The following is a 26450-nucleotide window of genomic DNA, read 5'->3' as shown; positions in this document are numbered from 1 at the left end:
GGGGGGGGGGGGGAAGGAAGAGAGTGAGCGAGGGGGGGGGAAGGAAGAGAGTGAGCGGGGGGGGGGGGGGGGGGAACAGAAGAGAGTGAGCGGGGGGGTGGTGGGAACGGAAGAGAGTGAGCGGGGGGGGGGGTAACGGAAGAGAGTGAGCGGGGGGGGGGGGGGGAGAACGGAAGAGAGTGAGCGAGGGGGGGGGAGAACGGAAGAGAGTGAGCGGGGGGGGGGAGAACAGAAGAGAGTGAGCGAGGGGGGGGGGAACGGAAGAGAGTGAGCGGGGGGGGACGGAAAGAGAGTGAGCGAGGGGGGAGGGAGAAAGTGAGCGAGGGGGGGGGGAAAGAGATCGAGCGAGTGGGGGGAAGAGAGCGATGGGTGGGGGGGGGGGGGAAGAGAAAGAGAGCAAACGAGCGAGCTGGGGATGCGAGCGATCGAGCGCGAGCGAGGGGGGAGGAGAGAGAGAGAGAGAGAGAGAGACATGGCATGTGGGGGGAGAAATCGGAGGGGAGAGAAGGAACTCAGGGAAGACAGATCCCATTCTTCCAACCCCCTACAAGGGACATCGTTGGAGTGGATGATCTCTAGAAGTCACGACACTGTCAATATTCACTTCATACCCAATAACCCGGGAGGAGGATGCACTTGTGCTGGGGTAAGGCACGCATTTAGACTGGGTTAAGACACTTTGGTTAGCCCTTGCTGTCTTCTGGGGAACTCTGTTCTCTGTCACTTCAGGAAGTCAAAGTGGATCGAGTTACAACTTGCAAAGTCAGTGAGACCTTGGGATGGGTGGTTCCAGTCACACATTCCTGTGCAACTTCAGGGTGTGGCTTATCCTCCAAGGGGACCAATCAGAAACAACGGATAGCACATGGCCATTTTGGCAGCACAAATAAACGCGTCCTATTTTATACCCACTGTTCATCGACTGCTCAATGGGAACACATATTATTCCAACCTATAATACATGCATATTAATACCCACCACCCACCCCCCATCCTGAACACAGGAAAGTACTTCAGTTGGTTAATGCAACATGTGCAGAAAATACAGACCAATTCAGCTTTTAAAAACTACTTAAACATGGCTACAGATGATGCAACAAATATAATTGTGACCCGCACTTGAGCAGACACTATATCCGTGAAGTAAATGTTTGTCCTGCCATGCCAAACAAAATTTCTCAGTTGTTATTTATTTGAAAGCTTCTTACATGGCCCAATAGGTACATGCTGCCTCATATGGCACCTCGACTGGAAGGCCCAGATTCAATTCCCAAGGGGTACTGAGTTAGCTCATCTCAGATGAGGTAACCAATTCTAATTACAAGAAAATTAATGATTGATAAAGGCCATTTGGCCCATCTAAGTTCATCCATCCAGAAAGATCCTAAAGTTTCTCCATTTCAGCATCAAATTGTTTAAAAAGATTCCAGGATTATTGCCTCCACTAGTCTTCCTGGATGTCTATTCCATATGCTGATCACCCTTTGTGTAAATAATGATGCCCTGGCATCAGTCGTCAATGTACCTTTCAGTAACTGGAATATTGCTATTTAACATCAGTTAATATCCAAGGTTATTTTTCCCACTTATCGGTGATTTTATACATTTATTTAAGATAAGAATCCAATGGCCCTTGCATGAATATTGGCTTAGGCTACAACTGGCCTCAGCTGTGATTTGATACACCCTCACCTCACTGAAGTCCAATATTCCTGTTGATGCTCAAAGTTTCAGCTCATAAGAATGGGCAAGGCAATGGGTTTGTTTTGTTGGTTGGCAGGGAGGGGAGGGGGTGTGTTGAGTAAAATGAGAAGGGAACTAGAGTGCCTGTGGAACTACATCTCAGAAAAAAACCTTCAAGTGTGGGTGGAGACAATGGGGTAGAAGGAATATTACCTGATGCCTGCACCTAATCTACAGTGCTAAATATAATGAAGTCATGGGACATTATAACACATAATAGAATATGCAATGCCCCAACTGATCAGTTGGCATGGTTCTCTCATGAGGTTATCTACTTTGGCAGAAATAATAGAAAAGCAAATTATAATTTAAATGGAGAAAAATTGCAAAGTGCTGCAGTAGAGAGAAGGCAAATGGAATGTTGGCCTTTATTGCAAGGGGGATAGAGTATAAAAGCAGAGAAGTCCTGCTCCAACTGTGCAGGGTATTGGTGAGGCCACACCTGGAGCACAGCGTACAGTTTTAATCTCCGTATTTAAGGAAGGATATACTTGCATTGGAGGCAGTTCAGAGAAGGTTCACTAGGTTGACTTATGAGGGTAAGTGGAGTCGGTTGGACCTATACACATTGGAGTTCAATAGAATGAGAGGTGATCTTATTGAAACATACAAGATAATGAGGGAGCTCGACAAGGTGGATGCAGAGGGGATATTTCCACTCATAGGGGAAACTAAAACTCGGGGACATAGAATAAGGGGCCACCCATTTAAAACTGAGATGAGGAGAAATTTCTTCTCTCAGAAGGTTGTAAATCTATGGAATTCTCTGTCCTAGAGAGCTGTGGAGACTGGGTCACTGAATATATTTAAGGTGAAGATAGACAGATTTTTGAGCGATGAGTGTGTAAAGGGTTATGGGGAGCAGGCAGGGAAGTGATCAGATCAGCCATGATCTTATTGAATGGCGGATCAGGCTCATGGGGCCAAATGGCCTACTCCTGCTCCTATTTCTTATGTTCTTATGTTCCCTTTAATTTGAGCCATTTATAATTATCTAAGCTGTACAAAGAACTATTGCAGAGAACATAAGTGGGAACACGAGTGGGAATATCAATAAAATATATTGATATGCATAAAATGTTTTACAGTACACTTGGAAAGCAGTTAGCATTAAAATACTTCATGCTCATTTCAAAGCATTTATATTTAAGACTGTATGAATCCACAGATAATACTCCAAATCACTTAACATCGCCGAAGTATTGAATAGCAATGCCAAAATATTCCAAGCAGATAAAAAACATTTTTTTTTCCCCATTCAGAGCACAGATCATTTTTTCCAAACTGAAACATGCATTTTCCACTCCCATCCCTTGAGAGAAACTTGGTTATGCCCCCAGTGATCACAGACACAGAATCAATGCCTGCCCTGAATCTCCTGATTGTAATTAAGTGACTAGGCTGGAGTGTACATAGCACATATTAATAGTTCAGGAGACCTCCCACTTTAACATAAGTATTATCCATTTATCCCAAGTACTAAGTTTTCACCAGTGGGATCATACAGCTTTAGCAAGAAACCAAAGATTACAAAAAAAATCACCATCACATTGTAAAATTAAAGTGCATGAATGACCACACTCACCTGTTCAGATGGCTCAAAGTTAATCTCCTTCTCAGACTTTATGGCTGTTTTAGTGCTCATGCAAGGATCCAACTTACTATCCATCCGTTCTAATTTAGGCTTAATATTATGCATACTTGTGTCATCCTTATCCAGTAAGTAACGAAGTAGTGCATTTTCTTTCTTCTTGGGGCTCATTTGCTCCTGTTTAACAGTTATTTCTGCACCAGGAATTGAACTACTCATGTCCTGGTTGGGCTCTTTACCTGTGGCCTCTGCTGTCAGCTTTGCCAAGTCTACAGGAGAAGTGCTGTCCTGCAGAAGTCTGTGCAAAATTTTATGTTTTTCTTTCAGCGAGGGCCCATGTGATGAAGAGGTGTTGGTTGTGGATGACGTCACTGCTGAAGTAGACAGTAGTCCTGATGAATTTCCTGTAGAGTCCTTAACAGAATCCCCAGTGGTACTTGGCAAAGGGGAAGATTCCATTTGATCAGATTTAGTGATCAGCAATTGTAAGAGTTTGGTATGGCCTTTGCCATCATGCCCTCTGCCTTGCCCATCAATCCTTTCTCCACCACCAAATGGATTTAAATTACTTTCATTACTATCTTTCTGGTCTCCAGAAAGTCCACTTTCTAACTGTCCAGCTGCATTCTCTGTTTGAACTTGCTCACTGAACAATCCAAAAGAATCTTTGGAGTCCATGGCCCCTTTTTTAACTAGTGAAGAATTGATGCTTCCAGGAGAATTTTGTGAAGTCATCATTTTTAGTTCAGGTGATGCCCCATGAGATACACCATGACCTTCACTAAGGGCTTGAAGTGCATTAAGAGAGCTGCTGGAGTAGTTATGGCTATTCCCTGTGCTGCTACAAACCCCCACTGGGGAATGCAAGTTTCCTCCGGGAGAAAACTGATTTGCTGAGATGCGAGGACTTCCAACCATCCCAGGACTTCCACGATGCCTAGGTGAAAGCATGGAGTTCTGCTGCCCTGCAGTTACACCAGGGCTAATTCTTGATGGGCTGTTCATTTTGAGTGCATAGTTACTACCCTGAGGAGTGGCTGCTTGCATGCCTGATACATGGTTTATTCCACCTGTAACAAACCTGGTTCCTGGCATTTGCCCCATGCCTGTTTGCTCCTTCAGACCATTCATAGCAAAGCTTGTATTGCTGTTCATTGTCATTTCTTGACTGGTCGTTGCAGCAGAAACTCCCGCCATGGCTAGACTACTGGAATTTGGATTCATCGGTTTTACCATTCCTTGTCCAGTTGCTTCCTGATTCATCCCACAAACATTTTGCTCTCTGCAGTTTTAAACAAAATATACAAATCATACAACCGAAATGAAAATATAAACACATACAATTAAAATGAGAGTTCTTTTAAGGAAGGGTTTGTTTTTTCAAAATTGTAGTTTACAGTTTGACTGAAACAATATCAGCCTGTTTCAGATTTACATCATTTGAACCAATTATATTAGAATGCATCACATAAGCATGAACCTGCAAGAAAACAAAATTTAGTCATGACAATTTTTGGATAGAAATGTATCCCAAAGTTAACGTGCTTTGGGGCTGTGCAAAAGTCCAAACCATCAGAGTCAGAACGTAACGTTTTGGTTTTGAATTACATTACCTGAACTGTTTCTTTAAAAAAAAACAGTATTTCTAGTTTTAAATTTAGCATTTTGACTCAGCCAGCCGAGTTGCCATGGTAATTCAAAGCGTTGATCAACTACCCGGGAGAAGGTAGCTACTGTTACATGACCATATCAAAACTGATTTATATCATTTTTTTGTAGCTTTGAAACAATGGGAAGACACCAGGCCATCTGTCAGTTGAAAGGTCCAGTCATTGATGTGCATCCTAGGATATCAGCAAAAATTGTTTACACTCAATGTCAATAGCCGGTCTTTCTGGGTTAATTAAACAATGGAGAGATGTTATTTTCTCACAGTTCTAACAGGGGGGAGATAATTCAATTTAGAATCCTTGGTAACTGACAACTGGGTGGGCCAAACCCCCATCTTTACAGTTTTAAGATGCTGTCTATTTCTCTTGCACACACAGATGGGAGCGAGTGAGCACGAGAAGGTTATAACAGAATGTTAGATTCAGTTAGCTTTGGAACAGCTTAGCTTGAAAGTAAGCCTATGCCATGGCTGTCAATAAGATTACATCTTTGTAATTTTTCATGGAATGTGGAGCGTAGGAAATTGTCCAATTTCACTGAAAACTGAATTCTGTTCATTCATATATTTTATGTAAAATAAATAAGTTTGTTGATTTTCATTTGTGTCTTATCTCAATAGAATGCTTCTCAGTCTGCCTTCTGTAAATATGCAGAAAGGAATCTATGTTACTGTCTCTGGTTCATACGCCAGTTTAACTAGATATGAATACGAGAGGATGCACTCCAGAACATAGATAATGCAAGGTTCACATATGGCTGTGACTGTTGACACCACTGAACCCGAAAAAGTATCTAGTATAAAACTTGAAAAATATGACCCAGTCACATAGTTCATTATAGAGTCAAGACACCACGTTGAATCTTTCAGGTGCTAATGTCGCATTCTAATTTGTAGACAAAACAAATTTTGTTGCAAATTTGACTTGTGAATCAAAGCATTGAATGGTTTGTGGCATATACAAAGTTTGTTTAAATCAACACGAAGAAGGTTTTATGCTTACCTTTGAACAACATGCAGTGACATGATAAATTGAGGCTCGTTGGTATTTGCAGTGCGCATAAGCCTGCTCCTGGTTTGTGCAGCAACCATGGTACCATCAGATAAAGAAAACCGATACACAGGACTCAGAGCCTGGCCTTGCCTCAACACTACAATTTAGAGAAGTTGAGGGAAAAAAGTAAGTGACACATAATTTGTCCTAAATGCTCCAAATGTCAGATATACTATTTAAAAAAAAGAATTCTCTTCTCTCATGAAAGTACTGATTTACACTGGGATACCATTCTATAAGTGATGGTAGACCTTTGGTATCTCACGCAAGTGATTATTCTTGGTGAGTGTCAACAGATTAAGCCCAACTTCACAAGCACACTTTCCAGCAGCTGCCACTAAACTGGAAACAGGAATGTCTGGTCTTGGGGACATTATGGCAAACTGTTGCCTTTCCACCACTGCTGTAGCTTAGATCAGCTAATTTGCCACAAATCAAGGATCAAATATGGGATTTTCTAGCCTACTGTATAAGTCTTCAAATCTTCAGTCTCAACTATCTCTGCAGTATCCAAATTGAAAGGTTAAGTAGTAAATTATCTTTTGATAAAAATGTAAGATTTTTGTACAACTATATAGCAGTCGCAACAATTCTTTTAAAAACTTTTACAAGAAATTATATTTAAAATAGTGACTTAGTGGCTAATGATTCAGTGAGTTTATCTAGTGAGTAAATGTGCAATACAAGCCTGGAAGATTCCAGGTTCAATTTCTGTGCTAATCCAGGTAATCTTAGCTAGAATGGCAATAATTTGCCTCAGTGTCCAGAGATAGCGGGTGGGGCAGGACCAGGCTCCGCTGGAACACCCGCTGCAGTCAATCAGCCTACCGTCATTTAGTCAAGGCTCAGCCAACAAAATATTAATGGTTCCATGAGAGGAGGGAAGGGTAAAAACTGGCAAAAGAAAACATGCATATTCCATTTCACACAATACTATATCTAGGCGAGAGAAAATAAAACAGAAAATGCTGGAAATACACGGCAAGTCCTTCAACAAGTGAAAATGAAAAGACAGGTTGACATTTTGGATGTAGGTACTTCATCAGAACGGTTCTGACAAAGTGTTCAGGCCCACAGTGTTAATCTGTCCTTTTGCTTTTCAAATGCTGATGGATCTGCTGTGCATTTGTGCTTTTATTTTAGATTTGGAGATTTAACTATTTTTAATTGAACTGTATGCAGGTAAGATTCTTATTTAATTTTGTACAGCTTAGTATCTAGAAAAGTGCTCACCTTCGTGATGATGCCTCTTAGCAAATGCAATCTCTTTGTCGTTTTGCAAGTGAAATCTTTGAATACACCTTCGCACTAAGTCTTCCCAGCCTGGTTTCATCGATGCACGTAATGCATTTATATCTAGAGATATTAGTTTGCCTAGTTTTTTTTTGATGGGAGGGGGGAGGAGGAGAATAAAAAGAACACGTCTCAGTTGTCAAATCTTCAAGAACAGCAAAATCTCAAATGAGAAATGTAGTTGTGTTGTTTTACCTGTTAAATCATGTCTTGTAGTAAAACTCTCAGTATTGGCGAATTGTGACCTCTCCTTTACAGGAACTCTCCTTGCAACACAAATCAAACAGGATTGCAAATCTGAAAGAGGAAAGAAAAACCTCATTTAAAAATAAAAACGTATTGTAATACATATCACAATTAAATATAGTACATGAAACTATAATACATGAGTCTACTCATTGGAGTTCAGAAGAATGAGAGGGATCTCCAGGATGGTATGTTGCCTCCCTGGTGCAAGGGTCAAGGATGTCTCGGAGCGGGTGCAGGACATTCTGAAAAGGGAGGGTGAACAGCCAGTTGTCGTGGTGCACATTGGTACCAACGATATAGGTTTAAAAAAAAGGGATGAGGTCCTACGAGACGAATTTAAGGAGCTAGGAGCTAAATTAAAACGTAGGACCTCAAAAGTAGTAATCTCGGGATTGCTACCAGTGCCACGAGCTAGTCAGAGTAGGAATCGCAGGATAGCTCAGATGAATACGTGGCTTGAGCAGTGGTGCAGCAGGGAGGGATTCAAATTCCTGGGGCATTGGAACCGGTTCTGGGGGAGGTGGGACCAGTACAAACCGGACGGTCTGCACCTGGGCAGGACCGGAACCAATGTCCTAGGGGGAGTGTTTGCTAGTGCTGTTGGGGAGGAGTTAAACTAATATGGCAGGGGGATGGGAACCAATAGAGGGAGACAGAGGGAAACAAAATGGAGACAAAAACAAAACACAGGAAGGAGATGAGTAAAAGTGGAGGGCAGAGAAACCCAAGGCAAAAAAACAAAAAGGGCCACTGTACAGCAAAATTCTAAAGGGTCAAAGTGTAATAAAAAGGCAAGCATGAAAGCTCGGTGCCTCAATGCAAGGAGTATTCGGAACCCAGGAGAGGGCTCTGAGCTAGTTAGAGTGGGTGAGAGCTCAGATGAACAGGACCCCAAGAAAGAATGCAAAAGGCAGGAGGCAACAGAGCAGAGTAGCACTGGGTAAGTGTAAACCACAAGGTGATAGGAAGGGACAATATGCATGAATATAAAGGGGCTGCAGGAGGGGTCAAAACTAAAAATCATGGTTTAAAAACTAGTATTAAAACACTATCTAAACGCATGCAGCATTCGAAATAAAGTAAATGAGTTAACGGCACAAATCATTACAAATGGGTATGATTTGGTGGCCATTACAGAAACGTGGTAGCAGGGTGGCCAAGACTGGGAATTAAACATACGGGGTATCTGACAATTCGGAAAGATAGACAAGAAGGGAAAGGAGGTAGGGTAGCTCGGTTAATAAAGGATGATATCAGGGCAGTTATGAGACACGATATTGGCTCTAATGAACAAAATGTTGAATCATTGTGGGTGGAGATTAGAGATAGTAAGGGGAAAAAGTCACTGGTGGGCGTAGTTTATAGGCCCCCAAATAATAACTTCACGGTGGGGCAGGCAATAATCAAGGGAATAATGGAGGCATGTGAAAAAGGAACGACAGTAATCATGGGGGATTTTAACCAACATATCGATTGGTCAAATCAAATCGCACGGGGTAGCCTTGAGGAGGAATTCATAGAATGCATACGGGATTGTTTCTTAGAACAGTATGTTATAGAACCTACAAAGGAGCAAGCTATCTTAGATTTGGTCCTGTGTAATGAGACAGGAATAATAAACGATCATCTAGTAAAAGATCCTCTAAGTATGAGTGATCACAGTATGGTTGAATTTGTAATACAGATTGAGGGTGAGGAAGCAGTGTCTCAAACGAGCGTACTATACTTAAACAAAGGGGACTACAGTGGGATGAGGGCAGAGTTGGCTAAAGTAGACTGGAAACACAGACTAAACGGTGGCACAATTGAGGAACAGTGGAGGACTTTTAAGGAGCTCTTTCATAGTGCTCAACAAAAATATATTCCAGTGAAAAAGAAGGGCGGTAAGAGAAGGGATAGCCAGCCGTGGATAACCAAGGAAATAAAGGAGAGTATCAAATTAAAAACCAATGCATATAAGGTGGCCAAGGTTAGTGGGAAACTAGCAGATTGGGAAAATGTTAAATGACAGCAAAGAATGACTAAGAAAGCAATAAAGAAAGGAAAGATAGATTACGAAAGTAAACTTGCGCAAAACATAAAAACAGATAGTAAAAGCTTTTACCGATATATAAAACGGAAAAGTGTGACTAAAGTAAATGTTGGTCCCTTAGAAGATGAGAAGGGGGATTTAATAATGGTAAATGTGGAAATGGCTGAGACCGTAAACAATTATTTTGCTTCAGTCTTCACAGTGGAAGACACAAAAACCATGCCAAAAATTGCTGGTCACGGGAATGTGGGAAGGGAGGACCTTGAGACAATCACTATCACTCGGGAGGTAGTACTGGACAGGCTAATGGGATTCAAGGTAGACAAGTCCCCTGGTCCTGATGAAATGCATCCCAGGTTATTAAAAGAGATGGAGGAAGTTATAGCAGATGCATTCGTTATAATCTACCAAAATTCTCTGGACTCTGGGGAGGGGTACCAGTGGATTGGAAGACAGCTAATGTGACGCCTCTGTTTAAAAAAGGGGGCAGACAAAAGGCAGGTAACTATAGGCCAGTTAGTTTAACATCTGTAGTGGGGAAAATGCTTGAAACTATCATTAAGGAAGAAATAGTGGGACATCGAGATAGGAATAGTGCAATCAAGCAGACGCAGCATGGATTCATGAAGGGGAAATCACGTTTAACTAATTTACTGGAATTCTTTGAGGATATAACGAGCATGGTGGATAGAGGTGTACCGATGGATGTGGTGTATTTAGATTTCCAAAAGGCATTCGATAAGGTGCCACACAAAAGGTTACTGCAGAAGATAAAGGTATGCGGAGTCAGAGGAAATGTATTAGCATGAATCGAGAATTGGCTAGCTAACAGAAAGCAGAGAGTCGGGATAAATGGGTCCTTTTCGGGTTGGAAATCGGTGGTTAGTGGTGTGCCACAGGGATCGGTGCTGGGACCACAACTGTTTATAACATACATAGATGACCTGGAAGAGGGGACAGAGTGTAGTGTAACAAAATTTTCAGATGACACAAAGATTAGTGGGAAAGCAGGTTGTGTAGAGGACACAGAGAGGCTGCAAAGAGATTTAGATAGGTTAAGCGAATGGGCTAAGGTTCGGCAGATGGAATACAATGTCGGAAAATGTGAGGTCATCCAGCTTGGGGAAAAAAAAAAAACAGTAAAAGGAAATATTATTTGAATGGGGAGAAATTACAACATGCTGCGGTGCAGAGGCACCTGGGGTCCTTGTGCATGAATCCCAAAAAGTTAGTTTGCAGGTGCAGCAGGTAATCAGGAACGCGAATGGAATGTTGGCCTTCATTGCGAGAGGGATGGCGTACAAAAGCAGGGAGGGCTTGCTGCAACTGTATAGGGTATTGGTGAGGCCGTACCTGGAGTACTGCGTGCAGTTTTGGTCACCTTTCTTAAGGAAGGATATACTAGCTTTGGAGGGGGTACAGAGACGATTCACTAGGCTGATTCCAAAGATGAGGGGGTTACCTTATGATGATCGAGTAAAGACCCAGTCTACTAAATCTTTGGAGTTCAGAAGGATGAGGGGTGATCTCATAGAAACATTTAAAATAATGAAAGGGATAGACAAGATAGAAGCAGAGAGGTTGTTTCCACTGGTCGGGGAGACTAGAACTAGGGGGCACAACCTCAAAATACGGGGGAGCCAATTTAAAACCGAGTTGAGAAGGAATTTCTTCTCCCAGAGGGTTGTGAATCTGTGGAATTCTCTGCCCAAGGAAGCAGTTGAGGCTAGCTCATTGAATGTATTCAAATCACAGATGGATACATTTTTAACCAATAAGGGAATTAAGGGTTACGGGGAGCGGGCGGGTAAGTGGAGCTGAGTCCACAGCCAGATCAGCCATGATCTTGTTGAATGGCGGAGCAGGCTCGAGGGGCTAGATGGCCTACTCCTGTTCCTAATTCTTATGTTCTTATGTTCTTATGAAACATAAGAAAATGAGGGGGCTCGATAAGGTGGATACAGAAAGGATATTTCCACTCATAGCGGAAACTAAAACTAGGGGACATAGTCTCAGAATAAGGGGCTGCCCATTTAAAATTGAGATGAGGAGGAATTTCTTCTGAGGGTTGTAAATCTGTGGAAGTCTCTGCCCCAGAGAGCTGTGGGGGTCATTGAATATATTTAAGGTGGAGAGACACAGATTTTTTGAGTGATAAGGGAATAAAGGGTTATGGGGAGCAGGCAGTGAAGTGGAGCCGAGTCCATGATCAGATCAGCCATGATCTTATTAAATGGCGGAGCAGGCTCGAGGGACCAGGTGCCCTACTCCTGCTCCTATTTCTCATGTTCTTATGATGTAACTGATACAATTTCCCCTGTAGCAATTACTAGTTTGAGAAACATACACCACCCAAATTCCATCATATCCCTCACTCTACCAATGTTATTACGAATTGTGGAGTGTTAGAGGCTGTATTCAATTTGATCCCTTGGGCATGGTCTTATTCTCATCCTTCAAAGCAAATGCTCTGCATGATTCAATGAACAGATATTATGGCATTGGATGAAGCACATCTGGAATCATCATCCAAGATGATCGTAAATGCCTCTCATTTTAGTGACAGCCAAAACTCTGGCATCTTTGCCAATTTTTACAAAAATTGAAGGGAAGTTATTGGTGAACCGACAGCCATAGATGTGTTTTGAAATAATTGTCCTCCTATTTCTGGGGGCATTTGTGGAAAAAAAAAAGTTACTCGAAAACAAACTTCATATAATATACACGTTGCAGCTGTGACAAGTCTACAAATTTATTACAGTGTGACATTTATTTATTTAAATAAATTCTTGTCTCAAAGTGAGGGACGTAAGCACTGGGGAATTAAACTTCTCATTTCAAGCACCCCCAGATTGGGTATAGTGCAGCCAGATGCAAAGTAAAACTCCCTCTACCTTGCCCGAACATAGTTCAACTGTAACTTCAGAAGAGCACCCTTACTGCACCATTGACACATTTTCTATTTCCCATACTAACCATCCCATGGTTTGAGATTGCCAATTCGGCTCAAATTAGGTCAATTCTGTATTGTGGATTGAAAATGCATTGAAGCTGCCCAAATTCATCCCAAATAGGACATTCGCAGCCGCTAGACAGATAACACCTTTATCCCAATGGTCTGTGCTGGATTAGAACCCAGTGCCCATAGGTGAAAGACCACTGCCAGACTTAATTTATATCGCACTTCATCACAGCCTGTATTGATCGTCTCTACAACCCTCTTGCCTCTTTGATGTGATCATCTCCCCTCAGTCCTGGATGGTTCCTCACTCCCATAATTTAATAACCACTTCCAAGCCTCACATCAAACAGTTGTAAACTTGAACGTACTTGGTATTCAACTGGCCTGGCTGTCAACCAACAGATCTAGCTGGACCACTACAAGATACAATCATTTACTCTGTTCCCTGCTTATTACTCAAAGATAAACTTAATAGGAGGAGTAGGCTATCTGGCCCCTCGAGCCTGCTCCGCCATTCAATAAGATCATGGCCGATCTGATTTTGGCCTCAACTCCACTTCCCTGCCCGCTTCCCATAACCCTTGACTCCCTTATCGTTCAAAAATCTGTATCTCTACCTTAAATATATTCAATGATCCAGCCTCCACAGCTCTCTGCGGTAGAGAATTCCAAAGATTCATGACCTTCTGAAAGAAGAAATTCCTCCTTAAATAGACAGCGTCTGCCACACACACATACCACTATCCTCACCCATGGTTCAAAATGAGAGCAACTCATGGACTGCTTTGCATCCAAAATTGAAGTCATTTCATCGTTGCCACTGCTTCCACATCCTATACCCGTTCAACTTGTCCTCACCCTTCTATGAAGCTTAGTACCTGCTCCCTCTCCCATTCGATCTCCTGACTGTCCAATTTTACTCAGCCCTATGCTTACTGAAATCACTAACATGTCTCTATCCCCCAGCATAGTCTCTACCTTTGTCAAGAGCCCCCATCAGCCTCCTTCCAAGAAGTCTACCCATTCTTTTTCATTCTCCAACTCGTGCCTCATCTTCAACTTTTCCATACTTTCCAAAATCCTGGACCTCACCATTACCTTGCAACTGTGCTCTCAACTCTCCTTATTCAACTCTTTCCAATCTGGTGTCTGCCTTGCCCACAGCGCTAAGACTACACTGGTCAAAGTTATAAATTATATCCAGTGTGACTGCAACCATAGCCATTCTCATTCTCCTCTACTTTTCTGCAGCCTGCAACCCACTAATCAATGTCTCACCTCTGCAATTCATCTCTCCAGGTTCCACATACCTGTAGGAAAAAAGTCACCTCTTGATGACACCATCCAGAAGCGTGGGGTTAGCTTCCAGATTATGGTATGCGGACTACACTCAGATGTACCAATACCATCAGTCCAGCAGCAACTGATGATGGGGAACAGGTCTGTCGGAAAATTTTCTCTCGCTTAACGCTGTCAAAACCGGAGACATCCTTTTTGGTTCCTGCCTCCACTTCAAACCCTAATTCACGCCATCACCCCCTCAGGATTTAAACTAACCGTCTCCGAGCCTGCTTCCTTTCCACACTACTTCACAAGTTTCAACTCATTTAAAGTCTGCAACCCACGTCCTCACCTGCCCTCCCATCATCCATCTTCTCTGTGCTCCAGTGGTTCCTGTGCCCTAGGGAGTTGCCTTAAATTTTTGGCTTAATTTTCAAATTCCTGCATGCCCTCTCCACTCCTCTTAACACCAACATTCTTATTGTTTTTCACTTATTCACTCCACTATTGATGGCTTCTCATTTAGCATACTCTGCCTACTACATCCCTGCCTACTCGGTTCAGTTCTCGCCATCCTCACTGCTTTAAAATAAACTCCCTAAAACCCTGTTCTATTGTGCCTTTCATTTCCCAACCTATTCTTTATTTTTAACTTTCTCGTCCTGTTCAGCATCCACTGTTTTTCACCCTTCAATGTAAAGCACTTTGAAATGCGCCCCTGCATAGAGTATTGTAGAATTGCAATTTTTTGTCTATTGGTACTAAAAAGAGCACAACTGTACTGTCCACTAAATGTCTATTATTTTATATGTCCATGTGTCATGTTAAATTATGGCAAATGAAAATAATGATTAAAACTGATCATTGAAATCTTCACATTTTATGGGTTATACATTGTGATACACAAGGTATCGCAATTGTGTGAGACAGGCTGGATGGACCAGAGGGTCTTTACCTGTCCATCATTGCTCAGATATTTTTATTAACTTAACTACCACCATCATATTTTGCATAACTTAATTTGGAGGTGATAAGTTACTCCACTGTAGATAAATGTATTCTTTATTAATGCATTAAGTATTCTAATTTTTGCTTCATTAGACATTAGATTTCTCTTCATAACTATATTTGAAGTAATCAGAAATTAAAAAGCCAATCTGCTAGGATTCCTCCTCTTTACAGACACTGGTAGACCTGCTACGTACTTGAGATATGTACGGACAGATTAAAGTTAATTTTGTAATTCTCATCAGTGCAGCTTAATTGCTTTTGTGAATACTATGTTGTCACAGCAAAGGTTTTTTTTGCAGTATTTTATAATGCATTAAAAATAAATCAAATTAACATGACTGATTAGTATGATAATGAATATCTCACCACATTTCACAGAGATCAGAATTAAAATTAGGTCAATTGATCAGTTGTTTGCAATTCTATTAAAAATTGGGAAGGATTTACACCGATGTTATTCTTCTCTCCTTCCAGCACCAACCCGCTTAACTCTGTTCACCCACGCAAAGCAAAAGTACAGAAAAGTTCTGGAAAAAAGTTCTAAAATGTAAAATATGGATGTAAATATATTGCTAATTTATTTAAGCTAATTTATTGGAGCAAATTTTGGTAATTGCGACTTGCTTCCAGACTTAAAACTTGCATATCCTGTGCTATAGGTAAAGCTCTTGTATGATTGAAGGCAATACACTGGTGTCCTGCCTGAATATTGCTGAACACAATTAAATCATTCAGTGACTGTCAAACAGGAAGAATTCTGTACAAATTCAGATGCAGGGAAAACTATTGAAACAGCAATAACATGGGGAAAAAATGTTGTTCCATTCTATTACATTAAATCTTTAAGTGTTCCTTCTATGTGAAATGTTGACATTTTACAGGTTTTATTATAGAGGAAAACAAACCCTCATACGAGTTATCATTTTGGAATGATGTTGTACACTAAATTCTGATAGGATTAAATATGATTTAAGTAAATTAGATTTTTTTTTCTGTGTAGCATTTTTAACTACTGTAATGTTTCCTTAGTAAAATGATTGCTTATAAGGTAATTCAGATCAAAATACTAATGATCTCAATTTTAATTATGTACAAATGTTTATTAGGACTTTAAGTAAGGCAGTTACACTGCTGCTACAACTGATCTGTGCACTGTTTATTATTGATCGTACATCAGTTTTGGTAATGAGCGGTCAGATATGCAACAGAGTTGAGCAACTACTATTACACGAGGTGAAACAAAATGAGGGAAAATGTCAATAAATCATCACTTTTGTAACTACTGGCACAAAAAGGAACATTCTGCTTTTTAGAAACATAGAAACAAAGAAAATAGATGCAGGAGTTGGCCATTCGGCCCTTCGAGCCTGCATCACCATTCAATAAGATCACGGCTGATCATCACCTCAGTACCCCTTTCCTTCTTTCTCTCCATACCCCTTGATCCTTTTAGCCGTAAGGGCCATATCCAACTCCCACTTGAATATATCCAACGAACTGGCATCAACAACTCTCTGCGGTAGAGAATTCCATAGGTTAACAAGAAGTTTCTCCTCATCAGTCCTAAATGGCTTACCCCTTATCCTTAGACTGTGACCCCTGGCTCTGGACTTCCCCAACATCGGGAACATTCTTTCTGCATCTAACTTGTCCAGTCCCGTCAGAATTTTATATGTTTTTAATGAGATCCCCTCTCATCCTTCTAAACTCCAGTGAATACAGGCCCAGTCGATCCAGTATCTCCTCATATGTCAATCCTGCCATCCCAGGAATCAGTCCGGTGAACCTTCACTGCACTCCCTCAATAGCAAGAACATCCTTCCTCAGATTAGGAGACCAAAACTGAGACCACAATATTCCAGGTGAGGCCTCACCAAAGGCACTGTACAACTGCAGTAAGACCTCCCTGCTCCTATACTCAAATCCCCTAGCTATGAAGGTCAACATGCCATTTGCCGCCTGCACCCGGTCTCGTTGCACCTCCCCTTTTTCTAATCTGCTGCCATTCAGATAATATTCTGCCTTCATGTTTTTGCCACCAAAGTGGATAACCTCACATTTATCCACATTATACTGCATCTGCCATGCATTTGCCCACTCACCTAACCTGTCCCAAGTCACCCTGCAGCCTCTTAGCATCCTCCTCACAGCTCACACCGCCACCCAGTTTCGTGTCATCTGCAAACTTGGAGATATTACACTCAACTCCTTCATCTAAATCATTAATGTATATTGTAAATAGCTGGGGTCCCAGCACTGAGCCCTGCGGCACTCCACTAGTCACTGCCTGCCATTCTGAAAAGGACCAGTTTATCTCGACTTCCTGCTTCCTGTCTGCCAACTTTTAAAACTTGAATGAAGTGCATTTAAAATATTTTAGTTTCAAGGCTTGCAAAAATTATGTTGATGTAACAATTTTCACGAGTTTCTTTTTTCCTTCTCAAAGGATCCCTTGTTATGCTCACCCAGAGGGCAAGCTACCACAAATGTGAGTTGTCATTCAGCCATTAGGTGGCATGCAAGTTTGATTTTCTTTCCCTTCCTGTGGGGAAACACCCGATTTCCGCACAATGCTGCCATTTGGCAGCATGTACTTGCCATACAAGAACGATCGGCACAAATCTGTGACCTTCAACTCCACACCAGTATGGGAGGCAATACTTGCAATGTAGAGTTTCCATGAAACATTTTAAAATTTATTATAAAAGTTAATTGATTCTTATGGTGACTGTGGGTTCCTGCAATAGCAATGTGATTCCATGAAATCTTACCTTCCCCCTCTTCTTTTATGGACTTTGGTTGAGATACAGCAAAACACTGCATAGTTTCATATTTCTGAGGTGCTTCCTGGTTATCATGTCCTTCCTCATCAGGCTCACCAGGTGGTTTAACCAACATACGACAGTTAAAAGTGTGGCTGTTTCGTCTTGGAGTTTCATTAGACCAAGGCACCCCATTTACTGGAAAATATGATTTACACAAACAATTTACTTTGAAATGGAAAAAGTAATTTGTAACATTGCAAAAAATAAATGTCATTTACATATAATGTTGAAATGTTTCACAGCATGTCACACTGTTTAGTCATTTAAGTGCAATACTTAAGTTGACTTTCTAGCACGTTTAATATATACATAATATATATCCTACAAGTTTCTTACTCCACATAATGGCCCCAAGTTTCCACATGATTTGCTCCTGATTTTTTAGGAGCAACTGGTGGAGAACGGAGTATCTTAGAAATCGCAATTCTCCACATTTAAGTTTTCTGCAGTTCTAGTCAGTTAGAACAGAATTTCTTTTTCCAAAAGGGGGCGTGTCCGGCCACTGACACCTGATTTCAAAGTTTCCACAGTGAAAACGTACTCCAAACTAACTTAGAATGGAGCAAGTGAAGATTTTTGTAGGCCTGAAAAAACCTTGTCTACACATTTAAAAATCAGGCGCAGGTTACAAATTAGGCGTCCGGAACCAGGTGGGGGGGGGGGGGGGGGAAAGAGTGGGGGAAGGGAAGTCATTACATTCTACAATAAATCCTTAGTTATACTTATACAAATATTATACAAATAATTCCAACCTGAATAAAAATTTATAAGCAAAGAAAAGATTAAATAAACCATTTTCCTACCTGTGTGAAAGTGCTTCAGGCAGGGAGAAGGCTGCAGGAAGCCTCAGAAGTTGAGGCAGCCATTCCCGACGGCAGGGTGGGGGGAGGCCCCCCTGCTGTCGGTCGGGCCCGTCGGGAAACGACTGCCTCAACTTCTGAGGCTTCCTGCAGCCTTCTCACTGCTGCAAGAAGTCTCAGTGCTGATCGTAGAAGGGCAATGTGGTTTTATTAAAAAATGTTAAAAATTGGACAGCTACAAAGAATTACAAAAATGGCCGAGTGCCAATGTTTCCTTCACACTGCGCGTGCGCGAACGCTCCAACGTGCACGCGCAGGGTTGCCGGCACGGAAAAAACTCATTTAAATGGTACCCGCCCCCTCCTATTTACAAAATCGGCGCGAGTGGTAGGCTCCACCCCCTGGGCGCTGCGCCATGCTGACATCGAGCTGCAAAGCGCTCGAGAATAGCGCGTTAACGGGCGCCCAGCTCGGAGGAGCGCCTGTTTTGCCGCGTGTGGAAACTTGGGGCCAATATAACCAGCAGTATGGAATCTACCAGTCACCTATTTTGTAGTATTTTTGGAATAAATGTAGCCATATTGAATACATTTAATTTGGTTATTTTATTTTGAGTCATGACTGCTAGCCTTGTGATATGACTGAAGTAGAAAACAGTAATATTTTGAACTTTTGATCCACTTTATTGTCCGTTAGTGACCTGAGCAACACTGGGGTAGATTTTGATCTTTGGGTGGATGACCGACAGCGAATGCCAGCTGCTCACCCATTGGACCAGTCATTTTGAGGCCAAGGCCTCATTAGTATGACCCTCGCAAGCTGCACGCTCTGAATGGGCACGCGCTGCAGCTCGCTGGTTGGTCAGTGGAGGAATGAGCTGGCTGGCAGGCAGGTCGAGGCAGGGGTGGATCACAGCAGCCCATGGTATTCTTGTGGAGCCCCGAGGATCACTCTTTGGTCATAGGACCCAGATTTGCATATCAAAAGTACGTACCACTACGAATCGGGATGCCCATTGGAAGGCCCGTTACAAGCTGGCGGCAGCCAGAGCAACAGTGCAAATGGAGCACTAAGTGATTCAATGCTATTTTCGGGCCAATAATGGACCATTGTTTTAGTTTCTGGTTAAACTATTCAAAAGTATTATCTGGATACATTTCATGACATCATAATAGATCCTTACCAAGAGACTTAGGCAAAAGGTTTCTCACAAATTCTGCATGGTCACCAACATGTAGTATGCTGTATACACTTGAGTTTATAAGCTCTTCCTGGTTGTATTTCAGGTACTGGGTCACATTCTCAGATACAAACACTATGTGTCCTTCATGATTGACCACAAAAAAGAATCCATCCAATGCCTGTAAAGAATAAATACTACAATGTAAATGCAATTTTTAAAGTCACTAGTTAACACACTATCCCAGCTATAATCAGATGATACATCATTCTGCTAAAGTTAATTAGAAAACAAGAGGTTTGCTGACAAATATCAGTGGCATTTTCAGTTCCAAATTTCAAAATTATAACCATCACCAACAGTTGCATATAATTTTTGTTCTTAAAACACTTTTTTTTGGAGCAAGTGCAAGTTTCTTCCTTTCTTCGGTAGCTTTACTCCCTTTTTCGTCCACCTCTCGACACCTCAGCAGCTGCGTGGGTGAATGCATAGACTGCACTCGAGCCAACATCAATGTGGACAGGCAGTGCCACAGACTGCCCACACATTACTCTCTCCTTTGGTTCCCCTCACTTCCCCCTGCCCCACTCCTGCAGCATTCGTTATGTAGTTCGTGACATTGCACGGTTTAGGAACAGAGGAGCCCATCTCAAACCTCTCTCCATTCTTGTACTATGCTGGTGTGTCTAACCAAGGCTGACGATCACACATTGAAAACGTAATTCCACAACTCAAATGGCAGCCCTTTCACTGTGTGCTACTTAAAAATATATATATATATATATATTAAATAGGCAATTACAGGCCAAAAAACTCAAATAACCTTGCTTGGAAGGGTGGCGAACACAGAGGAGAATAGGTAGGGGACTCCTTGACTTAGCTGGTTAAAACAGTCAGTAGTTGAGCCATACAGACCAGGAAAATGCCAGGATCCATCGCCAGTCTGTACTCTGTTAGATGATCTTAGCTGGTGTCATAGGACCACTACAATTTGCTTCAGTCCCCACAATGCCAGGTTGGGGGTGACTGGCCAGTTAGTGACTCCTGCTAAAAGTAGACATATGGACAGAGAGCAGAGCTGGGATCGGCTTTGCTATTCTCCATGGTCGGATGCTCTGCTGACGCACGTTGAACCATTTGAAGAATGGTCACTTGGGCGAGGGACTAAAGGGCATCCAGTACCCATAGAGCCTTACCTCAGTAAGAAGTCAACACCTTAAATGGAAGAGTGAAGAGAAAAGGATGGAGGGGGATCTACAATGGAGAAATTTCAGTACTTACTTACTGCCCAATTTCTTTATATTTTACCTGCATCTTTATGGCCTTCCAAAGTATACATACAAACCACAAAAATCAACAAAAGGCCAGCTGATCAATCGAGCCTGTCCTATATAGTCATGGTGCAATTGAGCATCATGATCCCCAATGTCCCACACCCACCAACAGCCACGTAATGCCCTGGAAAAGGCAAAAAAAGCAAATAACTGAAGACCAATTCAGGGGAAAAAATTTGGAAAATCCTTTCCAACACCCAAAGGTGATTAAACCGTGGAGACCACAATCATCATCATCATCATAGGCAGTCCCTCGGAATCGAGGAAGACTTGCTTCCACTCTTAACATGAGTTCTTAGGTGGCTGAACAGTCCAATACGAGAGCCACAGTCTCTGTCACAGGTGGGGCATATAGGGAAAGGGTAGGTGGGACTGGTTTGCCCCACTGCCTGCGTTTGATTTCTGCATGCTCTCGGCGTCGAGACTCGAGGTGCTCAGCGCCCTCCCGGATACACTTCCTCCTCTTGGGGCGGTCTTTGGTTGGGGACTCCCAGGTGTCAGTGGGGATGTTGCACTTTATCAGGGAGGCTTTGAAAGTGTCCTTTGTAACATTTCCTCTGCCTACCTTTGGCTCATTTGCCGTGAAGGAGTTCCGAGTAGAGCACTTACTTTAGGAGCCTTGTGTCAAGCATGCGAACAATGTGGCCTGCCCAACAGAGCTGATCAAGTGCCGTCAGTGCTTCAATACTGGGGATGTTGGCCTGATCGAGGACGCTAATGTTGGTGCATCTGTCCTCCCAGGGGATTTGTAGGATCTTGCGGAGACATCGTTGGTGGTATTTCTCCAGCGACTTGAGGTGTCTACCGTACATGGTCCATGTATCTGAGCCATACAGGAGGGCGGGTATTACTACAGCCCTGTGGACCATAAGCTTGGTGGCAGTTTTGAGGGCCTGGTCTTCAAACAATCTTTTCCTCAGGCGGGCGAAGGCTTAACTAGCGCACTGGAGACCACAAGCCATGTTGTTGAATACCCCACCTACTATTTGATAGCCATGGAATCAGCTTGCTCCCTTTTGAAAGCTTGCAGAAAATCCACACTCATTGCTTGAGCCAGTAACTTGTTCCAAAGATTGATGACCCTCTGTGAAAGGAAAGGCCTCCCAACATCGAATCTACTTCTGTGCTTTATATAACTTGTACGCTTGTCCTGGTTCACCCTAACCTATCTAACTCAAATAGTATAGTCCCTACATTATTTTAAAGACCCAAAACAAATCTCCCGAAAGTCTACTCTTTTTTTGAAAGAGTAAAGAGACCAAATTCTATAAGTCTATCGTGTTAACCAAGAGCTTTGTATCAATCTAGGGGCCCACCTCTGAACCTTTCCTGGGCCTCTATATCACCCATCATGTGAGACGACCAAAACTGGACAGTATTCACGACGAGGACTAACCCTAATAAGCTCATTTCCTTTGGCGATCTTTGTCTCCAAAAATATTCTAAGCTGGTTGACTAGTACTTATTAATACACAGTAAGGTTACATTAGCCACTACTAATTAGAGGGAAAAAAAATCATCTGGCATTAGTTAACTTTAGCAACTGTAATATACCAAATGAGAGATCAGCTGCAGTACTTGCAAATCTATTTTAACAAAACAACTGAATGTTCTGTTATTTGTTAAGTTAAAATACCACCATAAGCTGAAGGGCAGCAGCTGGTTATGCAAGAGCAAATCAAATCAAATCAAAATGGAACATATACAGTATTTAGATCATTTGAAATACAAGTATATCACTATTCATATGATATGTTTTGTTTCAGTATTTTGGAACTTGCACTAAATTGTAATTCTACATTTTGAGATACAAAATTTAAAAGTGTTAATGATGGACAAATGGATGAATTAACAGCAGGTAAAAGACAGCAAGGTATATAATATCAATTTATATTTGACTGGTGAAAACCTGATAATACATGAAAACACAATTTATGAGAAAGCTATTGTGGTGATCCTTAGTCACATATTTCATGTTGGCTTGTTAAATGTACTATTTCAACTATAAGGACTCCTAAACCAAGTTCCTCGCTGGCTCAGTTAGTTAATGCAATGGCTAGCTGAACCAGAGACTGTGAAGGTCCTAGGTTCAATTGCCAATTTAAGATAGTTAGCTGGGTTATAAACACCATTCTTGATTGCTATCTCTGCTGGATGTACATGTGTGTAGACATTGCAGAAGTACTTCATTATAGTCTGCAAAATGCATCAAGTGTACAAATGGATAGTGGCCATTTGGGTAAGATAGAAGAGGGCAATTGCTGTCTACGGATCCATACCCCAGCAAGAAACCTTTGGGGACGAGAGAAAATTGCAAAGAAAAAAAAAAATTTTTTTAGTAGAAAAGATCTCAAATTTTCATTCATTTATTTTATAATCCTCAATCTACTCTACACCTGTCTGCAGCATTTGACAAGGTTGACTACATCAGCCTCCAATACGTCTCCTCCGTTGACCAACTAAGTGGGACTGCCATCGCCTGGTTCCATTCTCAGCTATCCAGTCATAGCCACAGAATCTCATGCAATGGCTTCTCTTTCTGCTTCCACATTATAACCCCCCAAGGATCTAACCTTGGCCCCTTCCTATTTCTCATCTACATGCAGCCCCTCAGCGATATCATCTGAAAATACGTCAGGTTCCACATGCACACGGGCAAAACCCAGCCCCACTGCATCACCCCCTATCTCGATACCTCCACTGTCTCGGATTTGACACGCTGCTTGTCTGACATCCAGTATTGGATGAGCAGAAATTTCCTCCAATTAAATATTGAAAAGCTAAAAGCCATCGTCATTGGCCCCAGCACAAACTCTGTTGCTTAACTACTATTTCTATCTTCCTCCCTGGCCACTGAGGCTGAAACAGACCATTTGCAACCTTGCCGTTCTATTTGACCCTGAACTGAGCTTACAGCCCCATATCCTCTCCATCACTAAGACTGCCTACTTTCACCTCTGTAATCGTGCCTGTCTCAACCCCATCTCAGCCCATCTGGTGCTGATACCCCCATTCATATGATAGGAACAGGAGTAGGCCATTCAGTCCCCTGAGCCGGTTCCGCCATTCAATGAGATCATAGCTGATCTGCGACCTAACTCCACATATCCGCCTTTGGCCCATATCCCTTAATACCTTTAGTTAACAAAAAGCTATCAATCTCCGATTTAAAATGAACAATTGTTCTAGCATCAATTGCCGTTTGCGGAAGAGTGTTCCAAACTTCTACCACCCTGTGTGTAGAAGTGTTTCCTAATTTCACTTCTGAAAGGACTGGCTCTAATTTTTAGACTATGCCCCCTAGTCCTACATTTCCCAACCAGTGTAAATAGTTTATCTCTATCTACCCTTTTTGTTCCCCTTAATATCTTGAAAACTTCAATCAAATCACCCTTTAACCTTCCTTCTAAATTCTAGGGAATACAACCCTAATTTGTGCAATCTCTCCTCGTAACTTAACCCTTGAAGTCTGGGTATTATTCTGGTAAACCTACACTGCACTTCCTCAAGACCAATATAGCCTTTCTAAGATGTGGTACCCAGAACTGCTCCCAGTAGTCCAGCTGTGGTCTAACCAGGGCCGTGTATTCTAGTCCTCTAGATCTAAAGGGCAGCATTCCATTCGCCTTTTTAATTATCTTCTGTAGCTGTTTGACATTTTAATGATCTATGTACCTGAACCCCCAAGTCTCTCTGGACCTCCACTGTTTTGTAGCTTATCATTTAGAAAGTACCCTGTTCTATCCTTTTTAGGTCCAAAGTGGATGACCGTACATTTGCCTACGTTGAAATCCATTTACCACAGTTTTGTCCATTCATTTAACCTGTAACTTTATGCTTTAATTTATACTGCCTACAATACCGCTTATCTTTGTGTCAACGGCAAGTTTGGATATATGACTTTCTATCCCATCATGAGTCATTAATAAATACTATGAAAAGTTGAAGCCCCAACACAGATCCCTCCTGGACACTACTAGCGACATCCCTACCAATTTGAGTATCTATCCATTATCCTTATTCCCAACTAGGTTAATAATTTACCCTCAATCTGTGGGCTTCTATCTTAGCTAACAGCCTCTTATACTTCTATTGCTGCCAGACTCAACTATTTCAATGCTCGCTTGGCCACCATCCATCTTTCACTCTGTAAACTTCAGCCCTTAAAAAAACTCTACTGCTCCTATCCCAATTCGCAGCAAGCCCCGTTCATCCATCATCCCACAGTAGTCGGGAGGCAGAGGAGCGAGCGGAGAGAGGCCGACTGAAGGCCCAGCAGCGTCGGGAGCAGCAGTCGGGAGGCGGAGCAGTGAGCGGCGAGAGGCCGACTAAAGGGCCAGCAGCAAGCTACTGCAGGGAGAAAGGGCAAAAAAGCAAAAAGAAATCGAAAGGTGATGCCACAGCCAAGGGGGTAAGTGGTTGGCGAGTAGTTTTTCCTTATCTTTATCTTTTTCTTAAGTAATCCTTAGCATAGTTGCCAAATTAAATTAATTTAAGGGTTAAGTCATGGCAGGAGAGCCCAGTTTCATGTCATGCTCCTCCTGTGCTATGTGGGAAATCAGCGACAGTGTCCCTAACGACAATGTATGCAGGAAGTGTATCCAGCTGCAGCTCCTGACAGACTGCATTGTGGTGCTGAAGCTGCACATGGATTCACTCTGGAATATCCGCGATGCTGAGGATGTTGTGAATAGCACGTTTAGTGAGTTGGTCACACCGCAGGTAAAGGTTACAAAGGCAGATAGGGAATGGGTGACCATCAAGCAGAACAGGAATAGGAGGGCAGTACAAGAGTCCCCTGCGGTCATCTCCCTCCAAAACAGATACACCATTTTGGGTACGATTGGGGGAGATGGCTCATCAGGGGAAGGCAGCAGCAGCCAAGTTCATGGCACCGAGGTGGCTCTGCTGCACAGGAGGGCAGGAAAAAGAATGGGAGAGCTATAGTGGTAGGGGAATTCTATTGTAAGGGGAATAGATAGGCGTTTCTGCGGTCACAACCGAGACTCCAGGATGGTATGTTGCCTCCCTGGTGCAAGGGTCAAGGATGTCTTGGAGCGGCTGCAGGGCATTCTGGAGGGAGAGGGTGAACAGCCAGTTGTCGTGGTGCATATCGGTACCAACAATATAGTAAAAAAAAAACAGGATGAGGTCCTAACAAGCTAAATTTAGGGAGCCAGGAGTTAAGTTAAAAAGTAGGACCTCAAAATGTAGTAATCTCAGGATTGCTACCAGTGCCACGTGCTAGGCACAGTAGAAATAGCAGGATAGCTAAGATGAATACATGGCTTGAGGAGTGGTGCAGGAGGGAGGGATTCAAATTCCTGGGACATTGGAACCAGTTCTGGGGGAGGTGGGATCAGTACAAACCAGACGATCTGCACCTGTGCAGGACCGGAACCATTCTCCTAGGGGGAGTGTTTGCT

The 26450-nt window shown here is 42.4% G+C and overlaps 1 protein-coding gene across 9 annotated transcripts in view; it reads right to left on the bottom strand.

Moving 5' to 3' along the window:
• Positions 1-26450, bottom strand: part of ncoa2 (nuclear receptor coactivator 2) — a 418174-nt gene that overhangs the window by 97193 nt on the left and 294531 nt on the right. For all 9 annotated transcript variants that reach the window (XM_070891258.1, XM_070891269.1, XM_070891263.1 and 6 more), the window contains 6 exons: positions 19694-19871; positions 17657-17845; positions 7546-7647; positions 7291-7431; positions 6007-6154; positions 3329-4616 (listed from right to left, as the gene is read on the bottom strand). In XM_070891258.1, the coding sequence (XP_070747359.1) occupies positions 3329-4616; positions 6007-6154; positions 7291-7431; positions 7546-7647; positions 17657-17845; positions 19694-19871 (2046 nt within the window). The remainder of the gene's footprint in view (positions 1-3328; positions 4617-6006; positions 6155-7290; positions 7432-7545; positions 7648-17656; positions 17846-19693; positions 19872-26450) is intronic.

Source organism: Pristiophorus japonicus, chromosome 1, assembly GCF_044704955.1.
Source record: "Pristiophorus japonicus isolate sPriJap1 chromosome 1, sPriJap1.hap1, whole genome shotgun sequence".
Classification (NCBI taxonomy): domain Eukaryota; kingdom Metazoa; phylum Chordata; class Chondrichthyes; family Pristiophoridae; genus Pristiophorus; species Pristiophorus japonicus.
This window is presented reverse-complemented; position numbering and strand designations above follow the sequence as displayed.